Raw genomic sequence first — 27,171 nt, forward strand, 5'->3', positions numbered from 1 at the left:
AGAAATACAAAATATGTTGTATTAAATACACAAGATAATTAAATACAATACTGTATGCAAAACAAGACGAATAAATGAGATCAGTCCTCTTCAGTGTGAGGAGATGGTGTGTGTGTGTCTATTGGCTGACAGTTTTTTCGGTTGTATGGGGATATTCGGTGTGTTTCTGGACAGGCACATTTGAAGTCGCCTCTGTGGTTGATGCAGAGGTGAGAACAGCTGCCGTTCTTCAGCTCACACTCATTGACATCTGACAAATATCAGAAGGAAGAACACTTAACAGGAAGAATTCATCTCTCAATGAAAAACGACACAGATTTTAGTTGTGTATATATGCATGCATCAGTCTATGCTGGCAGGGTTTGCATGTTTGCGTGCTGACCTTCACACTGGGCTCCATTAGGGTGCAGTCTGTATCCACGAGGACAGATACATCTGTAAGTACCTGGCAGATTCACACACTTCCACTCGCACGTGTGCAACTGTTGTTGCTGGAGGACCTCGGTTTCCTCACACTCATTAATGTCTAAAAACAAACCAGAAAATACAACTTTTACAATAAAAAAAAATACACATCTCAATATTCATTATCTTAGAAATCATCTATGCTGCTCTTAAAGGGGCAATATTATGGATAAAGGTCTTAAAGGAGTAGTTCACTTTAAAATGAAAAATTTAAATAAATCATGGGGTAATTTTCATTTTAAAGTGAACTACTCCTTTAAGATACACTAGTAAAAATATAAACATTTTCATGAAATAAATAAATAAATAAAAACCCATTAAATAAAACCGGAATAAGACAAACAGTGAAAGTCCTCAAACTGACAACCTAAAATGATTAAAACATTACTTTATTGGTTATAAGGCCTTTCACACCAAGAACGATAACTATATTTTCATCCACAGTGGATAATGTTGTACTGTTTATTCTGAACACCCGCTGCAGTTTTGTTGTCTGACGATTTTTTTTTTGAACAAGGTCTGTTTATTTAAGATTTAGTAATATGCAAGGAAACAAAAAACCAAACAATACAGAATATACAGTCAAAGCCCCAAAACAACCCATCCCTCTACCCATCAGACAAAAGTATCAATTGCATTGTGTAAAAAAACTAAATAAAACCAACATCAATTATTTACATTTTGGGACTGTATTCCCTACTTGAATTTTTGATGATCTGCATGATCTCCTTAATCCAATGAAAAAAAGTGGGGGGAATAGGGTCTTTTCATTTAAACAATATTAATCTTCTGGCAAGTAGTGTGCAAAAGGCCAACATTTTACAACTACTCAAGTGCATGTTCTGTGCTGTAACACCGAATATATCAATATAAGGAGATGGATCTATTGGTAGCCCTATTATTTCTGAAAATGCATCAAAAATCGATTTCCAAAAGTTATACAAATTTGGGCATGTCCAGAACATATGTGAAAGGCTCGCAGGAGCCTGCCTACATCTATCACAAATATGATCTAGCTCTGGTCTGAATTTAGATAACCTAACCTTCGACCAATGGAGCAGGTGTACAAGCTTGAATTGCACAACCACATGACGTTGACATACAGTAAAGATGATGAATAAATCTGTTTAATTATTTTCTGCCAAGTTGTCTCTGAAATTTGTTTATTCAAATCCTTCTCCCATTCATTTTTAAGTGATCTAAATTTGCCAAGCGATGCTGATTTAGGAGATTATACATTTTGCCTATAATTTGTTTGTGGTCTTTTCCTATCTAAAAATAGAGTCTAATAGAGATGTTGGAGGATATGAAGGAAAACAATCAGTTGTGAAACAAGAAAATTTCTTGCTTGCAGATATGTAAAGAAATGGGACCTGGGAACCTTAAATCTATTAACCAGTTTGTCAAAAGATGCAAAAGTGTTATCTGTATAAAGATCTTGTAATGTACAGATCCCACTCTTAACCCAAATATCAAAAGCTTTATCTAATATTGAAGGAGTAAACATATGGTTTTTACTTAATGGAGCGCATAAGGCGAGGCCAAGAAGGGCAAATGATTTCCTAAATTGATTCAAAATTTGTAGGGATTGTGTCACCATAGGGTTAGAGGAATAGTGAGAGGCAGGTTCAAGCATTGGAAGTTCAGAGCACAGTAAAGAGGATAGGGACAGGTTTGCAGGAGATTTTCTCCAAACTAAGCCATTTAGGGGAGTCAGGACTATTACTGTCCCTCAAGTCAGTCCTCTGATATTGGCCGCCCAGTAATAAAACATAAAATTGGGAAGTGCCATGCCGCCGAGGGTGCGAGGCTTTTGTAATGCACTTTTCTGAATCCGAGGATTTTTGTTGTTCCAGATAAATGCTGATATAACTTTGTCTATGGAGTTGAAGAAGTATTTGGTAAAAAAAATAGGAAGACTTTGAAACCGATATAGGAACTTAGGCAATACACGGCTGCTTGGGCTCAACACATGGCTGCAAAAAACTTGCAATATAAAAGGAGTAAACTTAATTGACAACTTCAATCTTTTCTGGAGTCAGAGGCAACTGTTTCAACAGGATGGCCACCACCCAAACAAACTTGGTTCAAGAGTGCTAAAGGACAATATCTACTTCTCCCTCAATCATCCTTCTGCAGTGTGTGCCAATCCACTCAACCTGAATGGCACACACACACCTGGACACAGTATGAATGACCACAGGACTTCATTTCAGCACGTGGATGGACATGCGGTTGACATATCACACAAGGACAATGATAACACCACTCAGCCAAAACAGCCACTGCTCACGGACACAATCTCAGCTGAGCCCTGCCCACAGAGCTCACCACAGACAGACTGTGACATACTAGAACTGCTCCAAGTTTCAGCTCCCAAGGACGACTTGTTAGAAAACCAGGACAGTATTTTACAGCCTCCAATAACACCAGAGAAACAGCCCCCTCCAGCCTCTACCCTCTCACCAGACACGTTATCCCTATCTCCAGCTTCTCCACAGCATCTTCTGTGCTTCTCAGAGAAAATGGAAAAACTGGTGTTTGCTGGAACCAAACTATCTGCAAGCCCCCAGACATCAACCAAAAAACGGCAGGCCCCAAAACCACGAAAGCCTGCGGGCCCAGCTCGCTCTCCGCTTGTGAGAGCTCTTCGGCCTCTGCAAAAACGCCAGGGCTCACACCCTCCTCTATCGCCTCGAGGTGAACCAAAAACAACTGATACCAGCTCTCAGTGATATGTGCCGGGTGCCCGCTATGATAACAGTAACTTTCTCAAATGTTTACAGAACAAGCGGGAACCCAGTGTGCCTGTATCTTTCTCTATTGCTGTTCGATTACATGATAGAAAGTCTAAGGCCTTCAAAAGCCGTACAGCAAACCCATCTAATCTGGTGCCTATTACACGCCAAACTAAGACAAAAGTAACAAAAAGTAAGACTGTTAAGTTAGCACTATTAAACATCCGCTCACTTAAAAATAAATCACATCTAGTCAATGACTTAATAACCACATACAACCTGGATTTTATGCTTCTAAATGAAACTTGGCTAGAAGACAGCTGCAGTTCAACAGTCCTCAATGAAACATCCCCTCCTAACTTTACTTTTATGAGTGTCTGCAGAACGGGTAAGAGAGGTGGAGGAGTAGCTGCTCTTTTTAAAGATGTCTATCAATGTAAGCAAACATCATTTGGTAACTACCCCTCTTTTGAATATCTGGGTATTGTGTTAAAAGGTGCCCCACGCATTTTACTTATCATTATTTACAGGCCTCCAAAATACTCTCCAGCCTTTGCTGAGGACTTTACAGAACTGTTATCAACAATTTCCTCAGAGTTTGACTGTTTTGCTGTTCTACTGGAGATGTTAACATTCACATAGATAATGATACAAATATGGCAAAAGAAATCAAAACTGTTTTAAAAACTTTTGTTTTTAAAACAGTTGTTTTGTTTTAAAAAATCTGATTCAGCATGTACATGGTCCCACACACAATCGTGGACACACTCTAGATTTACTTATCAGTAAGGGTTTAAACATCTCATCGATTGTTATTAAGGATGTAGCACTGTCTGATCATTTCTGTATTTTCTTTGATATATTGATCTCTCCTGCCATTGAAACTAGATCTGTGTCTGTCAAGAAGAGATGCTTAAATGAGAACACTAGTGTGCTATTTATGAAGGCTATATCTTTGAAACCAAGCATATCTGCTGACTCTGTTGATTTTCTCCTTGATTCTTTTAACTCAAAGGTTAAAGGTGTAATAGATTATATTGCTCCTGTGAAAGTCAGGAAGAGTGGTAGACAAAAAGCACCTTGGAGAAACTCAACAGCTGTGCAAAATATAAAAAGAACATGCAGAAAAACAGAGCGCATGTGGCGGAAGACAAAACTTGTAGTCCATTATAACATCTACAAAGACAGCATCCATTCTTTTTAATATTGAACTAGGCAAAGCTAGACAGACTTTCTTCTCAAATATTATAAACAGGAACTTAAACAACACACGCACTCTTTTTGCTACTGTAGAGAGACTGACAAACCCCCCAAGCAAAATTCCCAGTGAAATGCTCTCAGACGGCAAGTGCAGTGAGTTTGCTTCTTTCTTCTCTGAGAAAATTAAGAATATCATAAAGGTGATCAGCTCATCATTGAGCCGCACTGGGGTCAGACAGATCAGACCACAACCGGAGAAAGTAGTTACTATGTCTGTTTTCAAAGAAATTGATGGCAAAATTTTGGAAGAAACCATACAGCACCTTAAAACATCAACCTGCGCCCTTGACGCACTTCCCACATCTTTCTTCAAAAGTGTGTTAAACAGTTTAGAAGCAGATCTCCTAAAAGTGGTTAATGCCTCACTTCTTTCTGGTAGTTTTCCAAACTCCCTGAAAACTGCAGTTGTCAAGCCCCTCCTGAAAAAGAGCAATCTGGATAAGACTATATTAAGCAACTATAGACCGATCTCAAATCTTCCTTTTATAGGCAAGATCATTGAAAAAGTTGTCTTCAATCAGCTGAACAAATTCTTAATCTCGAATGGATACTTGACAATTTTCAATCTGGTTTCCGATCGCATCACAGCACAGAGACAGCTCTCATAAAGATAATAAACGATATTTGCTTAAATACTGATACAGGGAAATTATCAGTGCTGGTACTACTCGACCTCAGTGCTGCATTTGACACTGTCGATCATGACATACTTCTTGACAGGCTGGACAACTGGGTGGGGCTTTCTGGGATAGTCCTAAAATGGTTCAGGTCATACTTAGAAGGGAGAGGTTATTATGTGAGTATAGGAGACCATAAGTCTGAGTGGACGTCCATGACATGTGGAGTCCCTCAAGGCTCAATTCTTGCACCACTCCTGTTCAACCTATATATGCTCCCACTGAGCCAAATAATGAGAAAGAACCGAATCTCTTACCACAGCTATGCAGACGACACACAGCTCTACTTAGCCCTATCGCCTAACGATTACAGTCCTATTGACTCCCTGTGCCAATGCATTAATGAAGTAAACAGTTGGATGTGCCAAAACTTTCTTCAGTTAAACAAAGACAAAACTGAAGTCATTGCGTTTGGAAACAAAGATGAAGTTCTCAAGGTGAATGCATACCTTGCCGCTAGGGGTCTAACAACTAAAAATCAAGTCAGGAATCTTGGTGTGTCTCTAGAGTCAGACCTTAGTTTCAGTAGTCATGTCAAAGCAATAACTAAATCAGCATACTATCATCTGAAAAATATTGCAAGAATTAGAAGCTTTGTTTCCAGTCAAGACTTAGAGAAACTTGTGCATGCTTTCATCACCAGCAGGGTGGATTATTGTAATGGACTCCTCACTGGCCTTCCTAAAAAGACCATAAGACAGTTGCATCTCATACAGAACGCTGCTGCCAGGATCCTGAGCAGAACCAGAAAATATGAGCACATCACACCAGTCCTCAGGTCTCTACACTGGCTCCCAGTTACATTTAGGATTGACTTTAAAGTATTATTACTGGTATATAAATCTTTTAATGGGCTAGGACCTCAATATATTGCAGATATGCTCACTGAATATAAACCCAACAGATCACTCAGATCATTAGGATCACATCAGCTAGAAATACCAAGGGTTCACTCTAAGCAAGGAGAGTCTGCTTTTAGCTATTATGCCAGCCGCAGCTGGAACCAGCTTCCAGAAGAGATCAGATGTGCTCCTACAGTAGTTACATTCAAATCCAGACTCAAAACACATCTGTTTAGCTATGCATTTACTGAATGAGCACTGTGCCACTGTTCGTCCGACTGTTTTTACTGTACTGTACTTTATTTTATTTTTTATTCTAAACTGTTTTAATTATTCTTATTTGTTTTGATTATTTTAATTTCTTCTATGTAAAGCACTTTGAATTACCATTGTGTATGAAATGTGCTATATAAATAAACTTGCCTTGCCTTGCCTTGCCAATACATTAATCTTAATAGTATTAATTCTTCCACTTAAAGAGAGGGGCAAGCAGGTCCCACAGTTTGATACCCTGTTTCAGACCTTCTATCAGGGGCAGGAGGTTAGCTTTATAGAGGTCCTTGCAATTGTATGTAGCCCAGATACCCAAATATTGAATCTTTTTTGTGGTAACTTTAAAAGGAATCAAATTGAAAAAAATACGTGTAGCAGCTGCATTTATTGGCATTAATTTGCTTTTTGGAAAATTTATTTTGTAGCCAGATATCCCACTAAATCTTTCCAATATGTTCAATAATTTAGGGAGACAAGGCAAAGGATCTGATAAATATAACAATACGTCATCTGCATAGAGCGAGATTTTACACTCCATATCCCCTCTATGAATTCCTTTAATAAAAGTGGCTCGATTACAATGGAAAATAAAAGTGGAGACAGCGGGCAGCCTTGTCGGGTGCCTCTTTGTAAACTAAATAAGGTAGATCGATTATTATTGGTGCGAACTGCTGCCATTGGGGAGGAATAGAGGATTTTAACCCATGATATGAAATTGCTAAATCCAAATCTTCTTAGAGTGTAGAAGAGATAGTCCCACACCAGCAGATCAAAGGCTTTTTCAGGATCAAGTGATATCAAAATCTCTGGTATGTCGGGTGGGGATGGACTGTAAATTATAAAAGACTTCTAACATTAAAAAAGGAGTGTTGTCTGCCGATTGAAATGCTTGAGCTCTTTAAAGCGGGATGGATTCTGATTATTATTGTTTATAAACTGGAAAAAAATTGTTCTGAAAGTGAATCCAACGATATAGTTTCTCTGTGCCGTTATTGTTATATTTGTGGTGTAGACTCTACTTTTATTTTATATTTAGAATGATCTTTTTCACCCAAGATATTTTAAGAATATTGAAATTAAAGGCATTCATACAGGTTTGGAACAACTTGAGGGTGAGTAAATTATGACATCATTTTAATTTTTGGGTGAATTATCCCTTTAAGTTTCCTGGTATTAGTCTACAGTAGTAAGCCTGTGTATTACAAATCAGTGTGAAGAAGACTTTCGGACCTCTTAAGACATATCTGCTTCTGTCCAGCAGTGTTAAGATAAATTAAGATAAATTAAAGATATGTAAAAGTCTGACCTATGCAATGTCTGTTGGTGCTGTCCGGTTGGTACCCTTCGGGACACAAGCACTGGAAACTGCCTGGCGTATTAATGCACCCAAATGCACAGAGAGCCCTACCAACATGCTGGCACTCATCTACATCTGGAGGTAGAAATATTAAAATTAAAATTAACACAACCATTTAAAGTTAAAGTATGTCATTTGGCAATATATATTTATACACAGGTATATACAGTATATATATATATATATATATATATATACTGTATATACCTGTGTATATAAAGTTAAAGTATGTATTTTGGCAATATATATCTACACAGGTATATACAGTATATATATATATATATATATATATATATATATATATATATATATATACTGTATATACCTGTGTAGATATATATTGCCAAAATACATACTTTAACTTTAAAAATGGTTGTGTCATTGGCAATGCATCACACCAGACACTGATTCACTCACCAGAGCAGGATGTCCTGTCTGGAGAGAGCTGAAACCCTGGACTGCAATTGCACCTGTATGAGCCCAAGGTGTTTTCACAGACCTGCTGGCACCGGTGCAACTCCTCCACACACTCGTCCAGATCTATTAATACCACAGACAGGCACATGAAAAGACCAGCACACATACTTACAACAAGTACTAGCATGTGCATGAATGAACACATGGACACAAACAATGATGAAGAAGAGTGATATCAAACACATTCCTATCCTATATTTAATATATGCAGATGCATAACCAAGTATACAGATACACACTCACCCAATCAAACATTACTTGTCAGGATGAGCACAAAAGGGATGAAGAAGTTGTACAAGAAGAATTATTGGAATTTGGAACACAACATTTTTTCAACCCTGTTTACACCTGTATTTATTGCTATCCACTTGTGATCAGATCACAGAGATGGATGTTAATATCAGGTGTAAATGACAGAAGAAATGACTAAATGAAAAGGTTTTGGCCTTCAAAACGTGCTGTTCATCACACATGAAAACACAGGTAAGTGTTTGCGTGCTGCACCGCAAAATCTCTGTCTGCTAAAGCAAGGTAAAAACATATGTTGTCGTAACTTATTTCACATATACTTTTGTGTACGTACGCAAGTAGTGCACTTAGATCCAGTTTGGCTGAATAAAACACAGGCCACCTGTTTAAGCATGAGTGATATTTAGAGTGATATTCCTTAAAATCTTGACCAATGACCAAGCCCAGACTGAATCCGCAGAACTCTGAACTCTTCAACAAATTTGAATCAACTCAGCAGAAAGAATATTTAATCTGACTGTGCCTGATTGTGACTGGCTTAAACTGCTTGTTTATACTGTAAATAAAACTCATAAAATGAACCTGAAGCACACTGCATTTCATGTGTAGACCTACACTCTAAAAATAAAGGTTCTTTATAGGCATCTATAGGGGCTTTCGCACCGGAGGAACCTTTTTATAATTCCTAGAACTACTGGCTGAAGTATCTGCTTTTTGGCGTGTTCGCACCGCAGGAACTGGGAATTATTTTAGTTCCAGGAATGCCTTTTGGGGGAACTAAATTAGCTCCTACTTTAGAGTAGGGTCTAACCCAGCACTATAGGATCTACCAGTGATGTAAGTTTACGTTGATTGATAACGCAAGCGAAACACCAGCACCTGCCATTTAAAAAAAACTAAAAAAAACATGTACATGAACTAACTCTACGAACATGGGAAACAGTGACAGATGGACCTCTCAACCTTTACGCTAACCCTCTCAACGCGACAAGCAAAAACAATCAACGGACCAAGCAAAACATGTTTCTATGAAGAACCTTCAACATCCATGGAACCTTTCTATTGCATAAAAGGTTTATTATAGTGGATTATATTAGATATTATAGTAAAAAGGTTCTTCAGATTATTAAAATGTTCACACATGCTGTAGCTTGTCTTTTAGCTCTAATGAACAACCTAATATGGGTCAAGTATTCAACGCCCTGGGGTGACACCAGAGGGTGATGTTGAGTCTTGAAGGCATTCAGGGCTGAATGGACACACCACAGCTGGTTTGCAAACCAAAACCATAAATCTAAGTCACACAGGTCAAGGATGCGTAAACAAGCTTTTAACCCGGTGTCAAGAGCACCTCTTGACAGAAAAAAAAAGAAAGAAAAAGAGTAAGCCGCCATTCCAAAAGTGGAAAACCTATAATCACTGGAGTCTGGCTGTCGGAAGAATGCTATTCTGTGGTAGTTTTGCAGTGGTAATGATACCACAGTCAATAGATAAGATTAAAACGTGCATGTAGTTCCTCTCTCACCTCGACAGGTGCGCTGGTCCTCCAGAAGCAAGAACCCTGGTTCACAGAGACACTGGGCGCGATTCTGTTCATTGACATGACAGATCTGAGAGCATCCTCCGTTGTTTAGGGAGCAAGGAGTTAACTCTGCAATTAAAATAAACATACTACGATGAAATTAAGATCCAACTAGTTTAAAAAAAGGATGTTAAAAGTATAAAGTATGTTTTTAAATGCTTTTGAAACAGAAAGTGATAGACTAAGTGGTCGCTTTCAAATAATATAGTTTAATTTATTAATATATATTATTAATAATTAATAATATAAGATTTATTAATATAAATATAAGTTTCAAACTGATATAGTGTAATGGTTTTAGAGAACAGGACATGATTTGCTCACTGCTGAGAATGAAATCCCACATCCGCAGTGGTTTACAGTTACTCTGACCTAATAAATTTACCTTGTGTAGACAGGAAACACTTTTTGATAATTACATGATTTTGAAAATTACACTTTGTTTAATAGAAACAGCCCACTAAACAGTGGTAAACTTGATTTGATTCAATGAGAATATACATTCATGTGCATTTTTAAAATAAGATAATGTGTTTAACAGAACACATATTCCCCGATTTGTCTGATGACATTTAAAGCCATCCTGAGGCCATCTGTGTTGAACATTTATGCCCATCACCTGCTTAGAGGAGAGATGAGCAGGATATTACACAGATGTCAGATATCTACAGACATGTAAGATTGGAGTGTGCGTGAGGGAAGACAGGAAGGAGTCAGTATGGTAAAAAGCGCCAATACAATAAAAGCACATAAACAGGCTTATGAACAATAAGCAATTCTTCCCAGCAATTTTCATGTCTTCAGTGAGCATGTGATACAACCCTCTTAAATAAACCCTTTCTTAATAAATCTATAAATAAATAAACATTCTCTTAGGATGAATTGTTTGAAATATTCCTGATTTCCTCTTCATAAGAAAAAAAGTCATGCTTTGGTGAATTAAAATTATGACATAAAATCATAATTAGTAGATAAAACGATGAAATTATGAGATACAAAGTCATATTTATGACATAAAAGTTGAAATTATGACAAACATTTTTTTATTGTCAATTACGACTTTATTTCAATGTGGTGGAAATGGGCTGCCATAGATAACAGAATAAATGTAAAAATAATGTTGTGTGCACTATATAATGTTGCACTTTCACTGTCTTCAGATTGTGCATTTAAATGTTAAAAATGTATTTTCAATTTTATCCTACAAAAATAACTTTCTACATATTTAGTTCTAATATGTGTCGTATCTTACCTAAGCAGAGAGGTGTTTGGCCACTCCATTGTCCATTGTGTTGGCAATAGCTGTAAACATCACCATTGGTCAAGGTGTATCCAGGGTAACAGGCATATTGAATATAATGCTTATACTGAAGCGGGTCGGGATTCTTTATCGACCGAAAGTAGAATGTTCCGTGAGAAGGAAATGGAGGGTAGGGACACACTGGACGGCGTTTCCTTGTTGCAAACCTTGGAAGATCTTTCCAGACTGGAGGACCAAAAGTTTGTTTGGGGTCACTATGATTGTTTCTTTCATTTACTTGACCATCATCAGTAATGTCAGAAAAGTTATGGACGTCAGTTTGAGCCTTCAGAAGCAGGCCAGACATTAGTCGGGTAGCCGTCGTCAAGTCTGCCATGCTAGATGATGTATGTTCTAGTGTTGGAGATGTTTCCTGGAGGTCTGGTCTTTGTTCACAGAGTTCTCTGCAGGTAGAGGAAACAGACTCATGTTTAGACACCATGAAACCAGGATAGCTTGTTGTTGGAGGTGCAAAACTCCCAGTGGTGGCTGCATATGGATCTTCTGTGATGAAAGTCCTTGACTGTAGAAGGTCATTTGTGCCCAGTGTGTTGATGTTTGTTGCAGGTGTAGTTGATGTCCAGTGCAAATTATTTTTAATGAATTCTGGTAAAGTCTCAGCAGCTGAAGTGACTAAGGCTCTTTGAAATAGCTTGTCTGTACCAAGTGTGGACTGATGAGGTTTTTTATTTCTTCTGTATGGCGTTTCAGTAAATGTCTGATCCATGACCTTGATTTGTTGAGTGTCCATCACTGGGGTAACGAAGCTGGTTTGTGTGGTGGTTAAAAATGACGATTCATGAAAGGAACTGACTAATGACATTGTGTTGACATTGGTAGATGTCATTGGCACAGGTTTCCGAAGATCGGAGTTCCCGATTGGATCCTTGAAGTTTACAGGGTTAAAGATTGGCTCAGCCCTTCCACTGTCAAACAATAGACTCTTTGAGGGCTTTTTCTCCCCTGGTTTCCTTATTTTTTTCTGCTTGTTATCTGTAAAGTCAAGTCTGATATGAGGGACCTCAAGCAATGCTGATTTGAGAAAAGCATCCTTGGGAGCAGTGATTGCGAGGGTGTTTAAATGGCTATGTAAGCGAACTTTTAGATTTGTAGGAACATCACGGCCCTGCGCTGAGACAGGACCATGTGATGATTCTTGCTTCAAATGAAGAACACTCATGATATCAGCTACTGTAAGAACCAAAAAGCAAAATATAAGGAGAAACATAAAGGAGCCAGAGCAAACAGATGGTCAGTTGTACAGGAAGTCACTGCAGCAGTGATTTAAAAGCAAAAACGCATAAAAAAGGCATTTAGCAATAGATCAAACAGTTTTGGCATTATACGCTTGATTCAGATGACATACCTTTGCAGACAGGCTTAGTGCCGTTCCAGCTTTTCCCTTTGCAGTAAAGCAGCGCATATCCAAACAAACTAAATCCAGCATCACAGCTAAAGAAGGCCAGAGATCCGTCTTCAGACACAATAGTCCTGCCATGCAGGAGATCACCAGGGCTGGGGCATCCTGATGCTGGAGTACAGAACAACTTATGGCTGTATGGCTGTAAGTATCAGTGTTATATTAGAGACCCTATAAAATGCAACTTCAAAGTCATTTTTTACCTAGCTTCAGCTCTTGACGAATCTCATCTGCTTCATTGATAAATGTCATAGTAGAGAATTTTGTATATAGTCACAAGTATCAACAAAATACATGAGTTCACTAACCCACACACAGCGGTGGGTCTCTGGCCCACTGTCCAGACACACAGCTGCTTGTACGGTAACCATGGATCCGGAATCCTGGATTACAGGTGAAGGTAACAAACAATCCTCCATACCGGAAAAACGTACGGCCATTTTCCAAGTGCCCGAAACCACTGCAGCCTTTATCAGCAACGCCTAAGTGAAAACCATCAGATATACTAATACACAAGCAGATTTATGAATGTGAAAAGATTAATTATCCTGTGACCTCTATCTCAATCAATATACTGTACAATGTCAATTACAACACATAAATTGATACCTGGAGTTAGTGTCCAGAGCTGGGACCAAAACACACACAGCAGTGCACCTCTCCAACCTAGCATGATTGAGCAAATTCCACCGTATAACAGAGGCTGTGGAAATCCTGAGAGTGTCAGACTGTAGATGAAGATCACTAAGGAAAACTGAACTCTAGAGAGTGGAGTCTTGAGCAAATGGACTAAAAAGATGAGGGGAAGGGAGAGAAAAGGGGAGGAGACATGAAACAGAATAACAGGACTTTAAAACCTCCTGGACATTCCTCTTTAAAACAGGATGAAAACAGAAACAGACAGTATGTTTTTTTTCTTGTTAAGGGGAGTAACAGCAAGTCAGCTCAGACGAAAACACTGCATAAAACCCAATATTTGTTTGTGTTTTTAGCATTAATACACTATTTTTTTATTTTTATTTTTTTATTTTATTTGTTTTATTTTTGTAATTTTTATTCATTTTTGCTTTATATTTATACTTTGTTTTTATTCATTTTTATTCCGTTTTAATTTGAGCAATTTTTAGTATTTTAACATTTGACTTTAGTTACTGTAGATGCCAATGCAACATATCTTTATATTTTTACTTTTTTGATGAGAGTTAAGAGGGTAGACAAAGTCTTTACAAACTGGAAAAACTAAACACTGTACTTAACACTATATGTGTAAAGATATTAAATGTGATTAGATTTATGGCATTAATATTTACATGTTAAGAAAAAACTGAGCATTCTTTGGAATTTTGCTAATTTACGACAAAATATTGTTCAATTGAATAATTAAATAATTGTTATATAGTTAGTCAAATCTATAAAGCAGGATACAAGGGGGTTGGTTCAGTGTTTACATAACCAATTTAAATGAAGTATGCGCCATTACTGGCAATTAATCTGTGGAAGAAAAAACTAAAACTTTTTGTGTGTCTTACCAGTCTTCCAGCAGGAAACACAGCAATATTTATTTAAAAAAAATACCCCCTCTATTTTAACCCCATAACATTTTTAAATAATGTCTGGTGATGGTATAAATTGACATTTTAAGTTTGTTAATAATAGATGTTATGTTGTAAACCACGCGCAAGATGCAAACAGAGTGGTTAATATCAGAGAAATATCTACAACAGAATGACTCACGACTCAAAGTGAAGTCACAATTATAGGGTTATGCACGGCTAAACAATTATTCTGCCCTTGTGAATTGCAGTGCAACACAATAGCTGTGACTGCAAATTTATCCCTGCATTTTCAGCATATTTTAACATTTTATTACACATGTATTTAGTTACTTATATCACATAAGTAAGATTAAAACCCCTCACCTTTATGAAAAATGCAAATCCTGGAAAACAGCGTAAAAAGATGTACTATGAGTAACTGCTTATTGTGTCCATAAGATGTAAAAAAATAAATAAATAAAGATGGTCCCAAAAATGATTTGGAATTCTTTCTTGTCTGTGATCTGATCATGCAGAATTAACCCTGCTGCTGCTCTTTGACATCTAGTTTATGAACCACCCTGAAAGCCTCCAGGAACTCATTAAAATCAATGCTGCCATCTTTGTTAAAGTCTATGCTTCGAGCCATGTCGTCTATCGCCTGGTCATTCACAACGACCCCCAAATGAGAACTGAAGAGCTTCCAGGTCTGACGAAACTCCTCGATGGAAATCTGACCTGCGCGTGAGCGTGGAGAAGTGCGTTATGATCAGCACACAATAACCAGCATTAAAATCTCATTGAACAAACAGGAAAACAGTGACACTAACCTGAGTGATCCTTATCAATGATGTTAAATATTATCTCTAGGTCAGTTCTATACCTATAAAGAGTTTCGGCCAAGTTTGGTGTTACCTAAAAACAAAAAATCAAGATTTTATTAACAAAGTAAGGCTGAATTGTCAAATACTATATTCTCAAAATAAAAGTCAAATACTATACTCTCAAAATAAAAGTCAAAATGAAAAATGGATGTTAAAGCTGGGCGCAGTGGGCGGTACAACATAAGCATAATGTGGTTAAAATTTGGCGACCAAATATTTCATATTGCCTGTTTTACAATGGCTTCAAATGACTCAGAGTTTAGAGTTACAACTATCCATTTTATAATATTAGTTTCACTATTATATTTCACTATTTACTACTATTTAGTATAATTCGTTTTTTAGAACAATTTTAAATCAGGTTCCAAATAAAAAGATAAATGAATCAATTAAGATTCATTACCTCTCATACATAAAGTATTTAATTTCACTGGATTACCCAAATATAAGCATTAAAGGCAAGGTAGGTGATTTGTTCCAGAAACATTTGATGTTATGCTGGTTGAAAGTCTCTTTACATCCTGATATCAATCCCTAAGTTAAGTGGTCTAAATGTATTTATATTTATATTTAGAAGGCGTAGGACCATAAAATGTACGTCCAATCATTAAATCCGGTCCGAATGCAATGGTACGCTTGCCTGCTCGTGCAGACATCACACGTCATCAGCATGTTTCATGCTATGAGACAGATGTCAGTCACAGTCCGAGCACTGCAATCGAAACAGCAGCCACTTTTTACAGTTCCTCCTGAACTAAAACGAGCTTACGCTGCGTTCACATAACTACTGTAATTTGTAAGAAATGGAAACCCGTGATGTTATACTCGGAGCGGTTCGTGACTCGAATTTATGCGTTTCAATGGTAACACAATCAACGCTGAAATTAATCTGCAGTCAATACAGGTCAGAGCTCTTTAAGTTGTTTATGTTCATTATTATTGTAATGCTATGTGCTTTGAAACAGTAGTTTGGTCATATCGCCCACCCTTACAGCCAAAATATAGATATATTTCTATGATTAAGATGGTGACCGGAGGGATGAGCTCTCCAAGGCTGATGTCCTCGAAACAGGATTTGTACTCCACGTTGCCATCCGCACCAAGACGGGCCAGGCGTGGGCGCAGGGTTCTCCACGGCAGATCCAATCGCAGAACAGACTCCACCACCTGAGCCCACTCGCTAGTGGAGATGCGGCCTGAGAAAGACAGATAAAACAACATTTTACTTTAGTTTAACATTTCAATTATAAATTAATGCAAAATATAACAATTAGTGCTGTCAAATCGATTAATTGCAAATGTCTGTGTGTGTGTGTATATAATATATACACACATATTTTGTAAACAAAAACTTTTTTATGTTAGATGCGATTAATCACGATTAATCGATTTGACAGCACTAAATATAATATAATATAATATAATATAATAACAACCTGTGTTGTCTATGTCATACTGTTGAAAGGCAGCCATCAGCTCAGAGCGGTGAGCATACAGCTTCTCTTTCAGAGCCCTGAGTGCTGAACCTTCTGCAACACGAACCCTAAAACAAATACGTTTATAAATGGGGACACTTCCTCATAACCTGACACACAAATTCATATACTCAACACCTATTTGTAACTGAAGGTAAGTGAGCGAGTTAGATTACCTCTGATGGAGGGTGAGTTTTCTGGTGCTTCGACTGACTTGATACTGGAAGAAGCGTGGGACGAGTTCAGGGCCCAGTTTGATATACGCTCCACGGTTACTGCCCTCTTCATAGTAGTTAGATGCAGAGAAAATAGTGATAACCTTGGATAAAAGGAAGACAATTGCCGAAAAAAAATTCTGGGACTAAAAATATACAGTATGAGTTTAAAAACCCCATGAGATCAACACTGAAGGGTTGTGGTCTTTCATCCATGTCTGTTTGATTTGAGGTCATCCATTTGTAAATGAACTGTTAAAAGTATTCGCAAATAGAAACATTACCGCCATTTTACAGGACAGTAACAGATCTCTTTTATGGGAAATTGGATGCATGCAAATATATATATATTCGTAAAGAGAAATACACTACAAAAAAATAAGAAGTGATGTTGGCGTAATTACAAAATGGATTATGTTTCTCATGCTTACCTGACCATTGTGGCAGAGCTCATAGCCCTCCTGTTTGCACTCATGTGACCTGATCAGCAGACAGAGGCCGTGTTTCTGCAGCAGCGTCTGGGTCACGTCCGGCCCAAAGTAACAGCCTCCACCACGGAAAGAGTTCAGACTGCAACCATTATGATTTTTAGGGTCACTCCAAAGGATATCGACAACCTGTATCAGACAAATTATGGCTATGTTTTCATTGTTCAAAATTTCTATAATAGGACTCAGAAAAATTATTTTAGAATAATTTAGAATTGAGCATAACTAGAACATTCGTTTACACTTTCTATTGACTATAGAAATACTACAGTAATTTCCATAACTTTCCATCAATTTTCCAGACCTGAAAAAGGAAACACTTTACAATAAGGTTTCATCAGTTAACATTAGTTAACTACTTTAGTAAACATTAACTAACAATGAACAATACTTCTACAAAATGTATTAATCTTAGTTAATATTAATTTCAACATTTTCTAATACATTATTGAAATCAAAAGTTGTACTTGTTAACATTAGTTAATGCACTGTGAACTAAAAATGAACGACAGTATTTTCATTAACTAATACAGTAACAAATGTATTGCTCATTGTTAGTGGATGTTAGTTCATAAATTAACTAATGTTAACAAATGAAACCTTATTGTAAAGCGTTACCAGATAACTTTATATTCCTTGGCTATGTGGTTCTCGGTTTCACAAAAAAAATCCCGAACCGCCATGCTCTTTTATAATTCATAAACAATTTTTTTGTGGAAGCTCAATAGGTTGGTGTAAAATTTTTACATCTCAGAACAGTTTTAAATGACCTCCAGCAAACTGAGTCATATTATGTACTGGAGCTTTACGCCAAATGGATTTCCAAGGCAGAACGGTTTCACATCCAAGATAGAAGCTATTTGTCACACACTCTCACCAACAAAAACACACATTTGTTAGGAAACGGTTCAACTCACTTGCTGCCATTCCAGTTCTTCTCGGGGTGGCTCGGGCGGCTCTAGGGAGACGAAGGAGTCCAAGAAAGGGACCTGGAGCACAGCGGTGGGGCTCGGCAGACTGGGGGAAGGAGGAGGTCGGCGTGGGGTGTTTCGTGACGAGACACGGGGGGAGCACATGGATGATGAGGAGGAAGAAGATGAGGATGAAGATGAGGAGCAGCTGCCCTGCTTGGTGCAGTGCTTCTTCCTCCTGCGGGAGGCACGACTGGTGCGGCCTGAGGTGTGAGGGCTGTCCAACCTGGATCTGCCGCTGTGTCTGCTGCTGCTGCGACTGCAGGCCCGAACGCTGAGATCATCAATGCTGCGTTTGGGCACCCTGAGAGCAGACTTCACCTGCAAAGTAAAAGGGATCGTCCTTTTTACATTATTCTGCTTATTACATGGATACTTACCAGATAAATAAATAAATACACAAGAACTATACCTTTAAACTGAAATTATTTTTATTATGTATAAAGAAAGACTATAAATACATCAAAGACAAATAAAAGACCTACTTTATGCCTTTCAACAGCGCTCAGAAAGTCCAGATCAGTTTTGTCCGATATGCCACCATGAACTATAAGGACTTTGTTGTCAATGACAGTTGCAAGAGGAAGCAGGCTGAACACATCCTGAAACACTTGAAGGATTTCCCTGCCATGAGTCTATTGAAAGATCAGGAAAAATGACTAAACATTCATTTAAATGTCCAGTAGATGGCGGTAATGTCTAATATTCAGAAGTGAACCTCACACTTAAAAATGACACAAGTTTAGTGTACAGTATATACCGTATATATATATATATATATATATATATATATATATATATATATATATATATATATATATATATATATATATATATATATATCATTTAAAATTAAATCAAATTTGATTTAAAAAAACAAATATCAAAAGTTAATTATAACAAATTAAATTAAACTTAGTTAATGAATATATATTTCAAATAATTTAGAGTTTAAGGAATCCCTTTTCAGCTCCCTTAAGGATTAAAATAAAATTTACATTTGTGTAAATAAAACTTAGCCATAATCAAATGATTATTACACATTCAACCTCTTAGTTTTGCATTAAACACCAACCTTAAGCACACATAAAAATCTACCTTGTACTTCTGCATGACTTCCTTTGTGAATCCGTATCTGCAAGAAGATAAAGAAGTTAACTCACCAACAGATATGATTTTTTTTAATCAGTTTTAAAAAAAAGATTGCTTTCTGAGGGCGTCCTACTGGCGGTGTGCCATTTCGAGAATATTTCGTTTTTCACCGCCAGGATTTATTGACCATGGAAGAGCTTTTGTTTGGTTTATTTAAAAGTCATACCTTCAGTAATCATTTGAATGTGTGATCTAGCATGTTACCTGAGGTTCATGATGTGGTCCTCATGATTGCCTCTGTTCAGATGCATGTGATCGGGGTAGAGCAGTAGGAAGGCAAACAGAATGATGATAATCTCTGTAGATTTCTTTCCTCGATCTACAAAGTCTCCATTGAATATGTAGGGGTTCTCCGCGGAGGGCAGACCGTTCTGAGTAAAAAGGCAATACATCTTAAATGTAATAAGTCACCAGCGATGCCCAAGTGGCTTTAATGAACTTATTCTCTGGCTTTGCTTAGGTACATTACCCCTGCACCAATATGCTGAAATGCAATCACTAGAAATGATATTCTACGTCTAAACAATCAATCTGCATTTACCTTGTAAAATATAAGCAGTAAGTCATCCAGGCTACCATGCAGATCGCCTGTGTGAAAGAGAAAAGTCGGCATACAAAAGCTGTTTATCATTCCAAGGAATAAAAAATCAAATATTGGGATCAGTGATGAAAATATGCAAAATAGTATAACGTGATATCTTTTAGAATATTCCAAGATGGGAATTCAGTTATTCATGCATGCTTTTCTGTACTAATTGAATCTGGAGCGCTGTCGAGTATGAAATGGTGCAGGTTAGCTGTGATGAGCCCATTGAGGTACTGTGAAGTGCTTTATGAAGTGCAAAATAAATAAGCACTCATTCATTCATGGTGCCATCACTTTTTCCCAAGCAAGATATCAGAAATTTAGCACATATCTCAAATGCACTGCTGTAACTTATCAGATCAACTGCATTTAAATGAATATTCTAGTATTTTACTAAACACATTGCGTCTCACCACAGATAGTTATCTCTTTGGCATAGGACGTCGACAGGTATATGACGTTTGGCATCTGTTTCAAAAACTTCTTTGTTTCATATAGTAACTGCAGCACATATTTCCCATGAAGAGTCTGAAAATGAGATGTAGTCATACATTTGCATGTTAATGCATTATTAACTTTGTTTGCAGTTCCTAAAATAGCTAAATGTTTATAATAGCAGAAAAAGATTTAAAGTTTTAGTTAAGCTTATGTTTAGATACTGTTTGTCAAAAAAATAATTGAAAAAAAAAATCTTGGAAAAAAATATATATACAGTAGCCTACCGTTTAAAAGTTTGGGGTCTGCAATTTTTTTTTTAATTATTAAAAAGATTTAATACTTTAATTCAATAAGGACACATGATAATGATCAAGTGACAGTAAAGACATTTATAATGTTACAAAAAATATATATTTACAAATAAATGCTGTTTTTTTATTTTCTATTGATCAACAAATCCACACAAAAAAATCTATCGCTGTTTCCGAAAAAAATATTTAAACAGTACAACTGTTTTTAACATTGATAATAATTAGAATTTTTTCTTGAGCACCAAATTAGCATATTATAATTATTTCTGAAGGGTCGTGTGACACTAAAGACGAGTAATGATGCTGAAAATTCATGAAAATTAACAAATTATAGAAAACTAATATTTGTATTTTTTATATACAGTATCTGCCTTGCACATTCGCCAATGGTCATTCAGTGTTAACCAAAAAAAGCATTCTGAGAATGTAAGGTATGATATAGCTTATATATAATGTATACATTATAATGTATACTATAGCACAATTTGGAAATCATTTCATGTTTGCTAGACAGAACTAAATAATGCACAAGATGATTTTGTTTTTTTCCAGAAGGCTCATATTTTGTTCAGACGATTAGTGAAAGTTTTATAGTGTTGTACCTGCTCCTCTTTAAAGGCACAGAGCAGGGCATTGGTATCAGTCACGCTCAGCGGGAAGGAGAGATGAGGGCCGCTGTACGACTCCGGCACCACAATCTGCTCGTACTTCAACTGCCTGACCTCCTCAGTTAAAGGGTCAACCACAGAGTCCAGGAGATGAGAGATCAAGTCTGGAGGAAACAGAACATGGCTGCTGTCATGACCATATGGGAAGTATAAAAGAAGAATCATATACAACAAGTGTCACATACAACTTATTTAGTATGAATAGGTCTTGCAGCAAAGCAATCACAACACAATTTTGTGGTACTTGAATGGTGGAAAGGGTTATGGAAAATGTATCATCTCTGGAATAACAGTCTATAAGACAAATTTAGTCATCGAATTAGTCCAACAAACCATTTAAAATTAAGTAGAAAAGGCAAAATGACATTAAAAATAATGAAAAACTAAAAGGAAATAGTCATTGTTGGTTATAGGAGACAAAGCAACCCATAACATTTTTAACCTTCTTCCCCCCAATTAACATGTCATGTGAGAACTATCCATTAGTATAATCTGTAAAAACATCAGTCTGATAAATTAATGTAAATGTGAATCACGAAACACTCTGGAACATCAAAAGGTTTGTGTTATTGTTAAGCATGGCTGGGCATGTCGTGGCAAAATGAGCACACAGGAACATCAATACAGGACAGGCAATATCTGTTTCAGTCTTCAGTTATTAAATAAATGATTAATTCTCAACCTGGAGTCTATTATGAAAGGCCTATTTTGATTGCCCATCAAAAAACCCAGCACACACGGTGCTATAACACAATGTACCACACTTCAATTTGCATAGCGTCTGGCCCTGCACAGGGATTTGAGGAGTGCTGACCCATTGTGTCATTCTTGAAAATGTAAATTTGCAGTGTTTCCCATAAATTTATGCAGAGAGACTTGAATTTCAGGAACAGATGTTTGTATTGAAGAGAGAGCAAATGTAGCATTATTTTTTTCTAAACTTGATTTAACCATCTACTGGAATCATTCCCCTTAGATTACTACTGATAAACAAGCAATATTAAAGGGATAGTTCACCCAAAAATGAAAATTCTGTTTTCATTGACCCTCAAGTTGTTCCAAACCTGTTCGGGTTTCTTTCTTCTGTTCAACACAAAATATGATATTTTGAAGAATGTTTGTAACCAAACAGTTGGGCCCTATTGACTTTCACAGTATTTTTTTTTTTTTTTTTTTGCCACACTTTAGATTAGGGTCCAATTCTCAATAACTTACTATATTAACTATGACTTTTGCCTCACTAAACTCCTAATTACTGCTTATTAATAGTTAGTAAGGTAGTTTTTAATGTTAGGTATTGGGTTAAGGGATTTAGAATATGGTCATGCAGAATAAGGCCTTAATATGTGCTTTATAAGTACTAATAAACAGCTAATATCCTAGTAATATGCATGCTAATAAGCAACTAGTTAATAGTGAGAATCCTAAACTAAAGTGTTACCAATAAATGAATACTTTAATTCAGCAAGGATGCATTAAATTGATCAAAAGTGGGAGTAAAGATATTTATATTACAAAATTCAGCCAAATGCATTTTTTTTTACTTTATATTCATCAAAGAATCCTTAAAAACAAATTTCCACAAAAATATGAAGCAGCACAACAGTTTTCAACAATGACAATAAAACAGCAAATCAGCAAATGCAGCAAATCAGCATATTAGAAAGATTTTTGAAGGATCATGTGACACTGAAGACTGAAGTAATGATGCTGAAAATTCAGCTTTGCCATCATTGGAATAAATTATTTTAAAATATATGAAAATAGAAAACAGTTACTTTAAATTTTAATAATTTACTTTAATATTACTGTTTTTACTGTTCACGTTAAATACAGCCTTGGTGGAGCTGTAAAGAAGAGACTTCTTTAAAAAACATAAAAAAAAATCTTGCCTTGTCTGCTCAGCACACAAAACCAGACCTTTCAATATTAAAGCTGCCGTCGGCAACATTTTTTTGATCATATTCAGTGAAATCGACACTATAATCTGACAGAAAAACATAAATAAAGTGGTTTTAGAAAAAAAAACGAGCTTCTAACTCCACCTGGAGCGTGTTATTTGTTTTGCAAAAATCCACAGCTCCCGGTTCATCATGTCCAATCAGCGCAGGGGGGTGTGAGATCTGCCACCCCCCAGATAGTAATGTGAGCGCCACCCCTCGCGCACGTTACAATCACACATGCACACGCCTGAAGTTCGTGGAAGTTCGCGCAGTAACGAAGAGTGATGGCGGAAAATCAAGTAAGCTCATTTATAGTATAAATGACGTTAGCAATTGCAATCTATCGGTAGATTAGCCAGGACAGCATACCTCCAAATACTCCATGGTGTTGATGGATGCTGATGAGACGGGCGCGTTCACTGAAAATCTGGTGCACACGCACTGACGAGCATGAACTCGGTGGGAGGGTATCCGTTGATAGTGGGGGAGGGGCATGAGAGTTGTAAACATTCAAAATTTTCCTAAATCCACTCAATCTGCCAGACTTGCCGACTGCAGCTTTAAACCTGAAGATACGCTTTACTATACTACAATAACAATTCCTATCCTTATCATCCTAAGAGCCACAGAAAAAAGAAGCTGAACCTGAAAACCACCCAATCCAAGCCCTAGATACATGATTACCTGACAAGACTAGTCTTGTGTACTCTCGGCCACTCAATGCGAACTGATGCAGTTTTCCCCAAAGGAAAGCCAATCTAGTGTCTTCACAGGCTAAAGCAGAGAACCCCCATGTAAAGAATATAAAATAGTGAAAAGAACATTCAGTTGGGTAAAACAATTGAATATTTATGCCCATGAAGTTCTCAGTACTATTACGTTTCTTCAAAAACATTGTAAGAACATTCTATGCAGAGTCTCTCTCAAGCTTCTCCTACTGTATTCTCTGTGAGCTCATTTGGGTTTCCGCTGCTTGACTAAAGATGAGACTAATTGTCTTGTGTAATTCTGCACTTTGGACAGCTGCCTGTGGAGGCTGGATGCTGCATTTCTGGCTCTCTCTGCATTACCACAACTCAAAATGGGATCTCCCAAGGTTGCTAAGCAACTGTGTCTCCATATAGTGTGTTTTTGGAATCATTGAAAGGATAGGTGTGTAATACTCAAGAGGGAGGCCGTTTGATGCAAAATCACAAGTGCTAGGGGTTTTCCAAAGGTGTGTTGAGGGACAGCCAAATGAATTAGAAATCACTAAATAAAAATCTATTTAGCAGTTTCAAACCAATGTAGCCTGACAAACCACCATGGCTCAACCAATAGAGTGAGTTCAGGGGACTGTTTTTCCGGCCAATAACAAATGGGAGCGTTTGAATTGTTTAGACATTTGGCGATGCGAAAACTACACACTTTACCTTTAAAGAAAGAAGCCTTTAAATACAAAATTTACAACACTTCATTCATTACCTGGTCCATTCCCATTTATCTGTGTGAAGTTGTCCAACATGAAACTGAAGAAACTGGAGAGCTATGAAAATGAAAAAGATGCAAACTCGTGTCATAATGAACCGTCCATTAATTTAGTAGAAAAGCATGTTTTAATATCATTAGAGAATAAACAACAACAACAACAACATCATTTAAACAACATCAGTGCAAGTTTATTAAAGGGATAGAGTCGTCCAAAAATGATGACAACATCTTTGGGTGAACTATCCCTTTAAGAGCAAAGTGAGGTATAGGTTGATTTGTTTTTTTTACATGTGTGGACTGGCCATAAGAGCCAAGTGTTTTTGTTACCTGTAGCTGGTCCTGTTCCCCTGCATACTCAATGGACTGAAAGATGTTCCACGTATAGCGTCTTCTCATCTCCAGGCGGGCAACATAGCGTCTGTACCAACGCTGGATGAGTATGGCAGCTTTTATGGCTAAATATGTTAAGAACACAAAGAATGCAAGTGGCTGATGTAAACAATCCTTGAAGCTATAGTTGTGTAACAACAATTTTTAGACATATACTAAATGGGAAATGCAGGCAATGGAGGTTTTTAATGCACCACAAGTGCCAGATTTTAAAAGCAAAAACTTATAACTGATTTGAGTGTTCTAATAAGGAAAAATCACTCATTTCTACCTGCATCCAAATAGATGCTCTGAGATTCGTAAATGTGCAACCACTGGACACTTTGCTATCCCGATGGGCAATGGGAGCAGCAGAGCTTTCAGATTTAAAACGTTGAAAAATTAAAAATGGCAGGGATTTTTTTAAAGTGTAAATGTAAGTGCTTTGGTATAAAGAAAGGTGTTCCTCATGGTTAAATGATACTTGTTTAACAAAACCTGAGTAAAGTAAAGAGAACATAAACATCAAAGGACAATGTCAACACGGCGGATGTAGCACTGTATGTCCGGGAAAGATTTAAAAATGTCTTGATTGCTCACATACAGATATATTAAGAATGAATGATTAAAACTAGTCCACAATAGCAACCCTGCAAAGATGTACTATTGCTACAGCTGATTTTCATTTGTCTTATCAGATTCACGTTACCATGCTATCATCATCATTCTTTAATGCTCATCGGTACAGGGACACTTGGATCTTTTACTGAACACTTGAGTGCAAAGACTGCTAAAAATAAACCTAGTCTCAGGGGGTCAATATCACAGGTGCTAATTAAAGAAGTGCAAGGAGCAGTTAAGGAGAAAGAACACAACACAGACGTCAGAGACAAGGCATTGCTAGAGAATACACACCCATAGAGAAATGATGGGCTGTGTTCGAGAAGGATGGGATAATTGCTCATTCATTGTATTTATTATAAATGATCACAAAAATGACATTTGTGGGTTTATGCAAACTGGATTTAAACCTGACAAAAGTCATGTCTGCTTAACCTAAAAAAATATGGTAAACTAATCTAGTTCGTACTTTCAAAAGTACATTTCTACATGGCTGAAATTGTGCGTTCATGCCATCTAGTACTTCTTTATAGCCACAAATGGGACACAGACAGTGATGACAGATGCTGAAGAAAGTGCCTTACTCAGAGCTGGGCTGGGCTGCTTGATGGAGCCATCTGTGTGAGAGGTGATTAAATTAAATTGAATCATTTGAGTAAAACCTTGGGGGTGGAAAAACTGGGGGGGGGAGAGGATAGAACTAGAGCAGTATTTTTCAACAAATAAATAATGCAAACTTGTTGAAACCAGGGTTGTTGCAAAGGGAAGAGGAAAGAGAGGTTAAGCTATATTGCAAATCACATTAAAGCAATATTGATATATAATCGATATTTACCTGTTTCAGAGGGTCGTGTTTGGTTCTCAACGGCAATGGATGTGCCGCATCCCATGATGGTACTGCTTGCTTCAGGACATGAATCTCTGAAATTCTTGAGGTTCTCTCTTTAGTATCCAGAAATGCCTGTGCAAAGAAATAATACAGAATGATTGTAACTGAAATAGCTTAAACCTTATCTGTACCAAGAAGACCGCAAACACAGGTTTGGGGGAACAAATATAATAGATTCACAGTTAGACTTTTTTTTTCTTTTTTCATTTTAGTTGAATACAAATTTGAATATTGAGAAGATGCATCCTCCTAGCTATTGTTACCACTATTAATAAAACAGACCTAATATTTAATTTCAGGGCTGTTTTGATCTTCATAATGATGTGGAATGGCATTAGAAAAAAGCAGCACTGTTTGGAACTAATCCATCATTACAATAATGTGTCTCTGTAGAATAAAGCAACACAAGATACTTACTGCAAATCATGCTGGACTTTAATCTGTGCCCCAAAGAGCCTTTCAAAAGGCCCTTTTAACAGTGATCAATCTCTGGGAGCGGGCACAGGGAGAGAGATG

At 37.1% G+C, this 27,171-nt stretch overlaps 2 protein-coding genes across 4 annotated transcripts; both read right to left on the bottom strand.

Annotated features, from left to right (window-relative positions):
* On the bottom strand, positions 1–13,616 carry si:dkey-163f14.6 (uncharacterized). 2 transcript variants are annotated; one of them, XM_056248719.1, is made up of 10 exons: positions 13,250–13,616; positions 12,949–13,122; positions 12,587–12,751; positions 12,161–12,411; positions 11,173–12,121; positions 9,864–9,989; positions 8,030–8,152; positions 7,562–7,687; positions 383–526; positions 1–250 (listed from the first exon to the last, which is right to left on the bottom strand). In XM_056248719.1, exons 1-10 carry the CDS (start codon positions 13,311–13,313, stop codon positions 81–83), a joined length of 2,292 nt encoding a protein of 763 aa, XP_056104694.1. In that variant the 5' UTR covers positions 13,314–13,616; the 3' UTR covers positions 1–80. The 2 variants fall into 2 exon arrangements, with proteins under 2 accessions (XP_056104694.1, XP_056104695.1); XM_056248720.1 differs by lacking the exon at positions 13,250–13,616 and having other exon boundaries at positions 12,587–12,782; positions 12,949–13,048.
* ppef1 (protein phosphatase, EF-hand calcium binding domain 1) lies at positions 13,342–26,702 on the bottom strand. Of its 2 annotated transcripts, XM_056248721.1 has the most exons (18): positions 26,602–26,702; positions 26,351–26,383; positions 25,104–25,231; positions 24,771–24,831; positions 21,298–21,467; positions 20,360–20,474; positions 19,902–19,948; positions 19,565–19,731; positions 19,307–19,343; positions 18,694–18,843; positions 18,155–18,529; positions 17,181–17,366; positions 16,711–16,853; positions 16,496–16,602; positions 16,092–16,255; positions 15,006–15,090; positions 14,560–14,913; positions 13,342–13,429 (listed from the first exon to the last, which is right to left on the bottom strand). In XM_056248721.1, exons 1-17 carry the CDS (start codon positions 26,654–26,656, stop codon positions 14,714–14,716), a joined length of 2,223 nt encoding a protein of 740 aa, XP_056104696.1. In that variant the 5' UTR covers positions 26,657–26,702; the 3' UTR covers positions 13,342–13,429; positions 14,560–14,713. The 2 variants fall into 2 exon arrangements, with proteins under 2 accessions (XP_056104696.1, XP_056104697.1); XM_056248722.1 differs by lacking the exon at positions 26,351–26,383.
* Positions 26,703–27,171: the final 469 nt, after the last annotated feature.

This window comes from Rhinichthys klamathensis, unplaced genomic scaffold, assembly GCF_029890125.1.
Source record: "Rhinichthys klamathensis goyatoka isolate OS25496 unplaced genomic scaffold, OSU_Roscu_1.1 h1tg000056l_1, whole genome shotgun sequence".
NCBI lineage: Eukaryota > Metazoa > Chordata > Actinopteri > Cypriniformes > Leuciscidae > Rhinichthys > Rhinichthys klamathensis.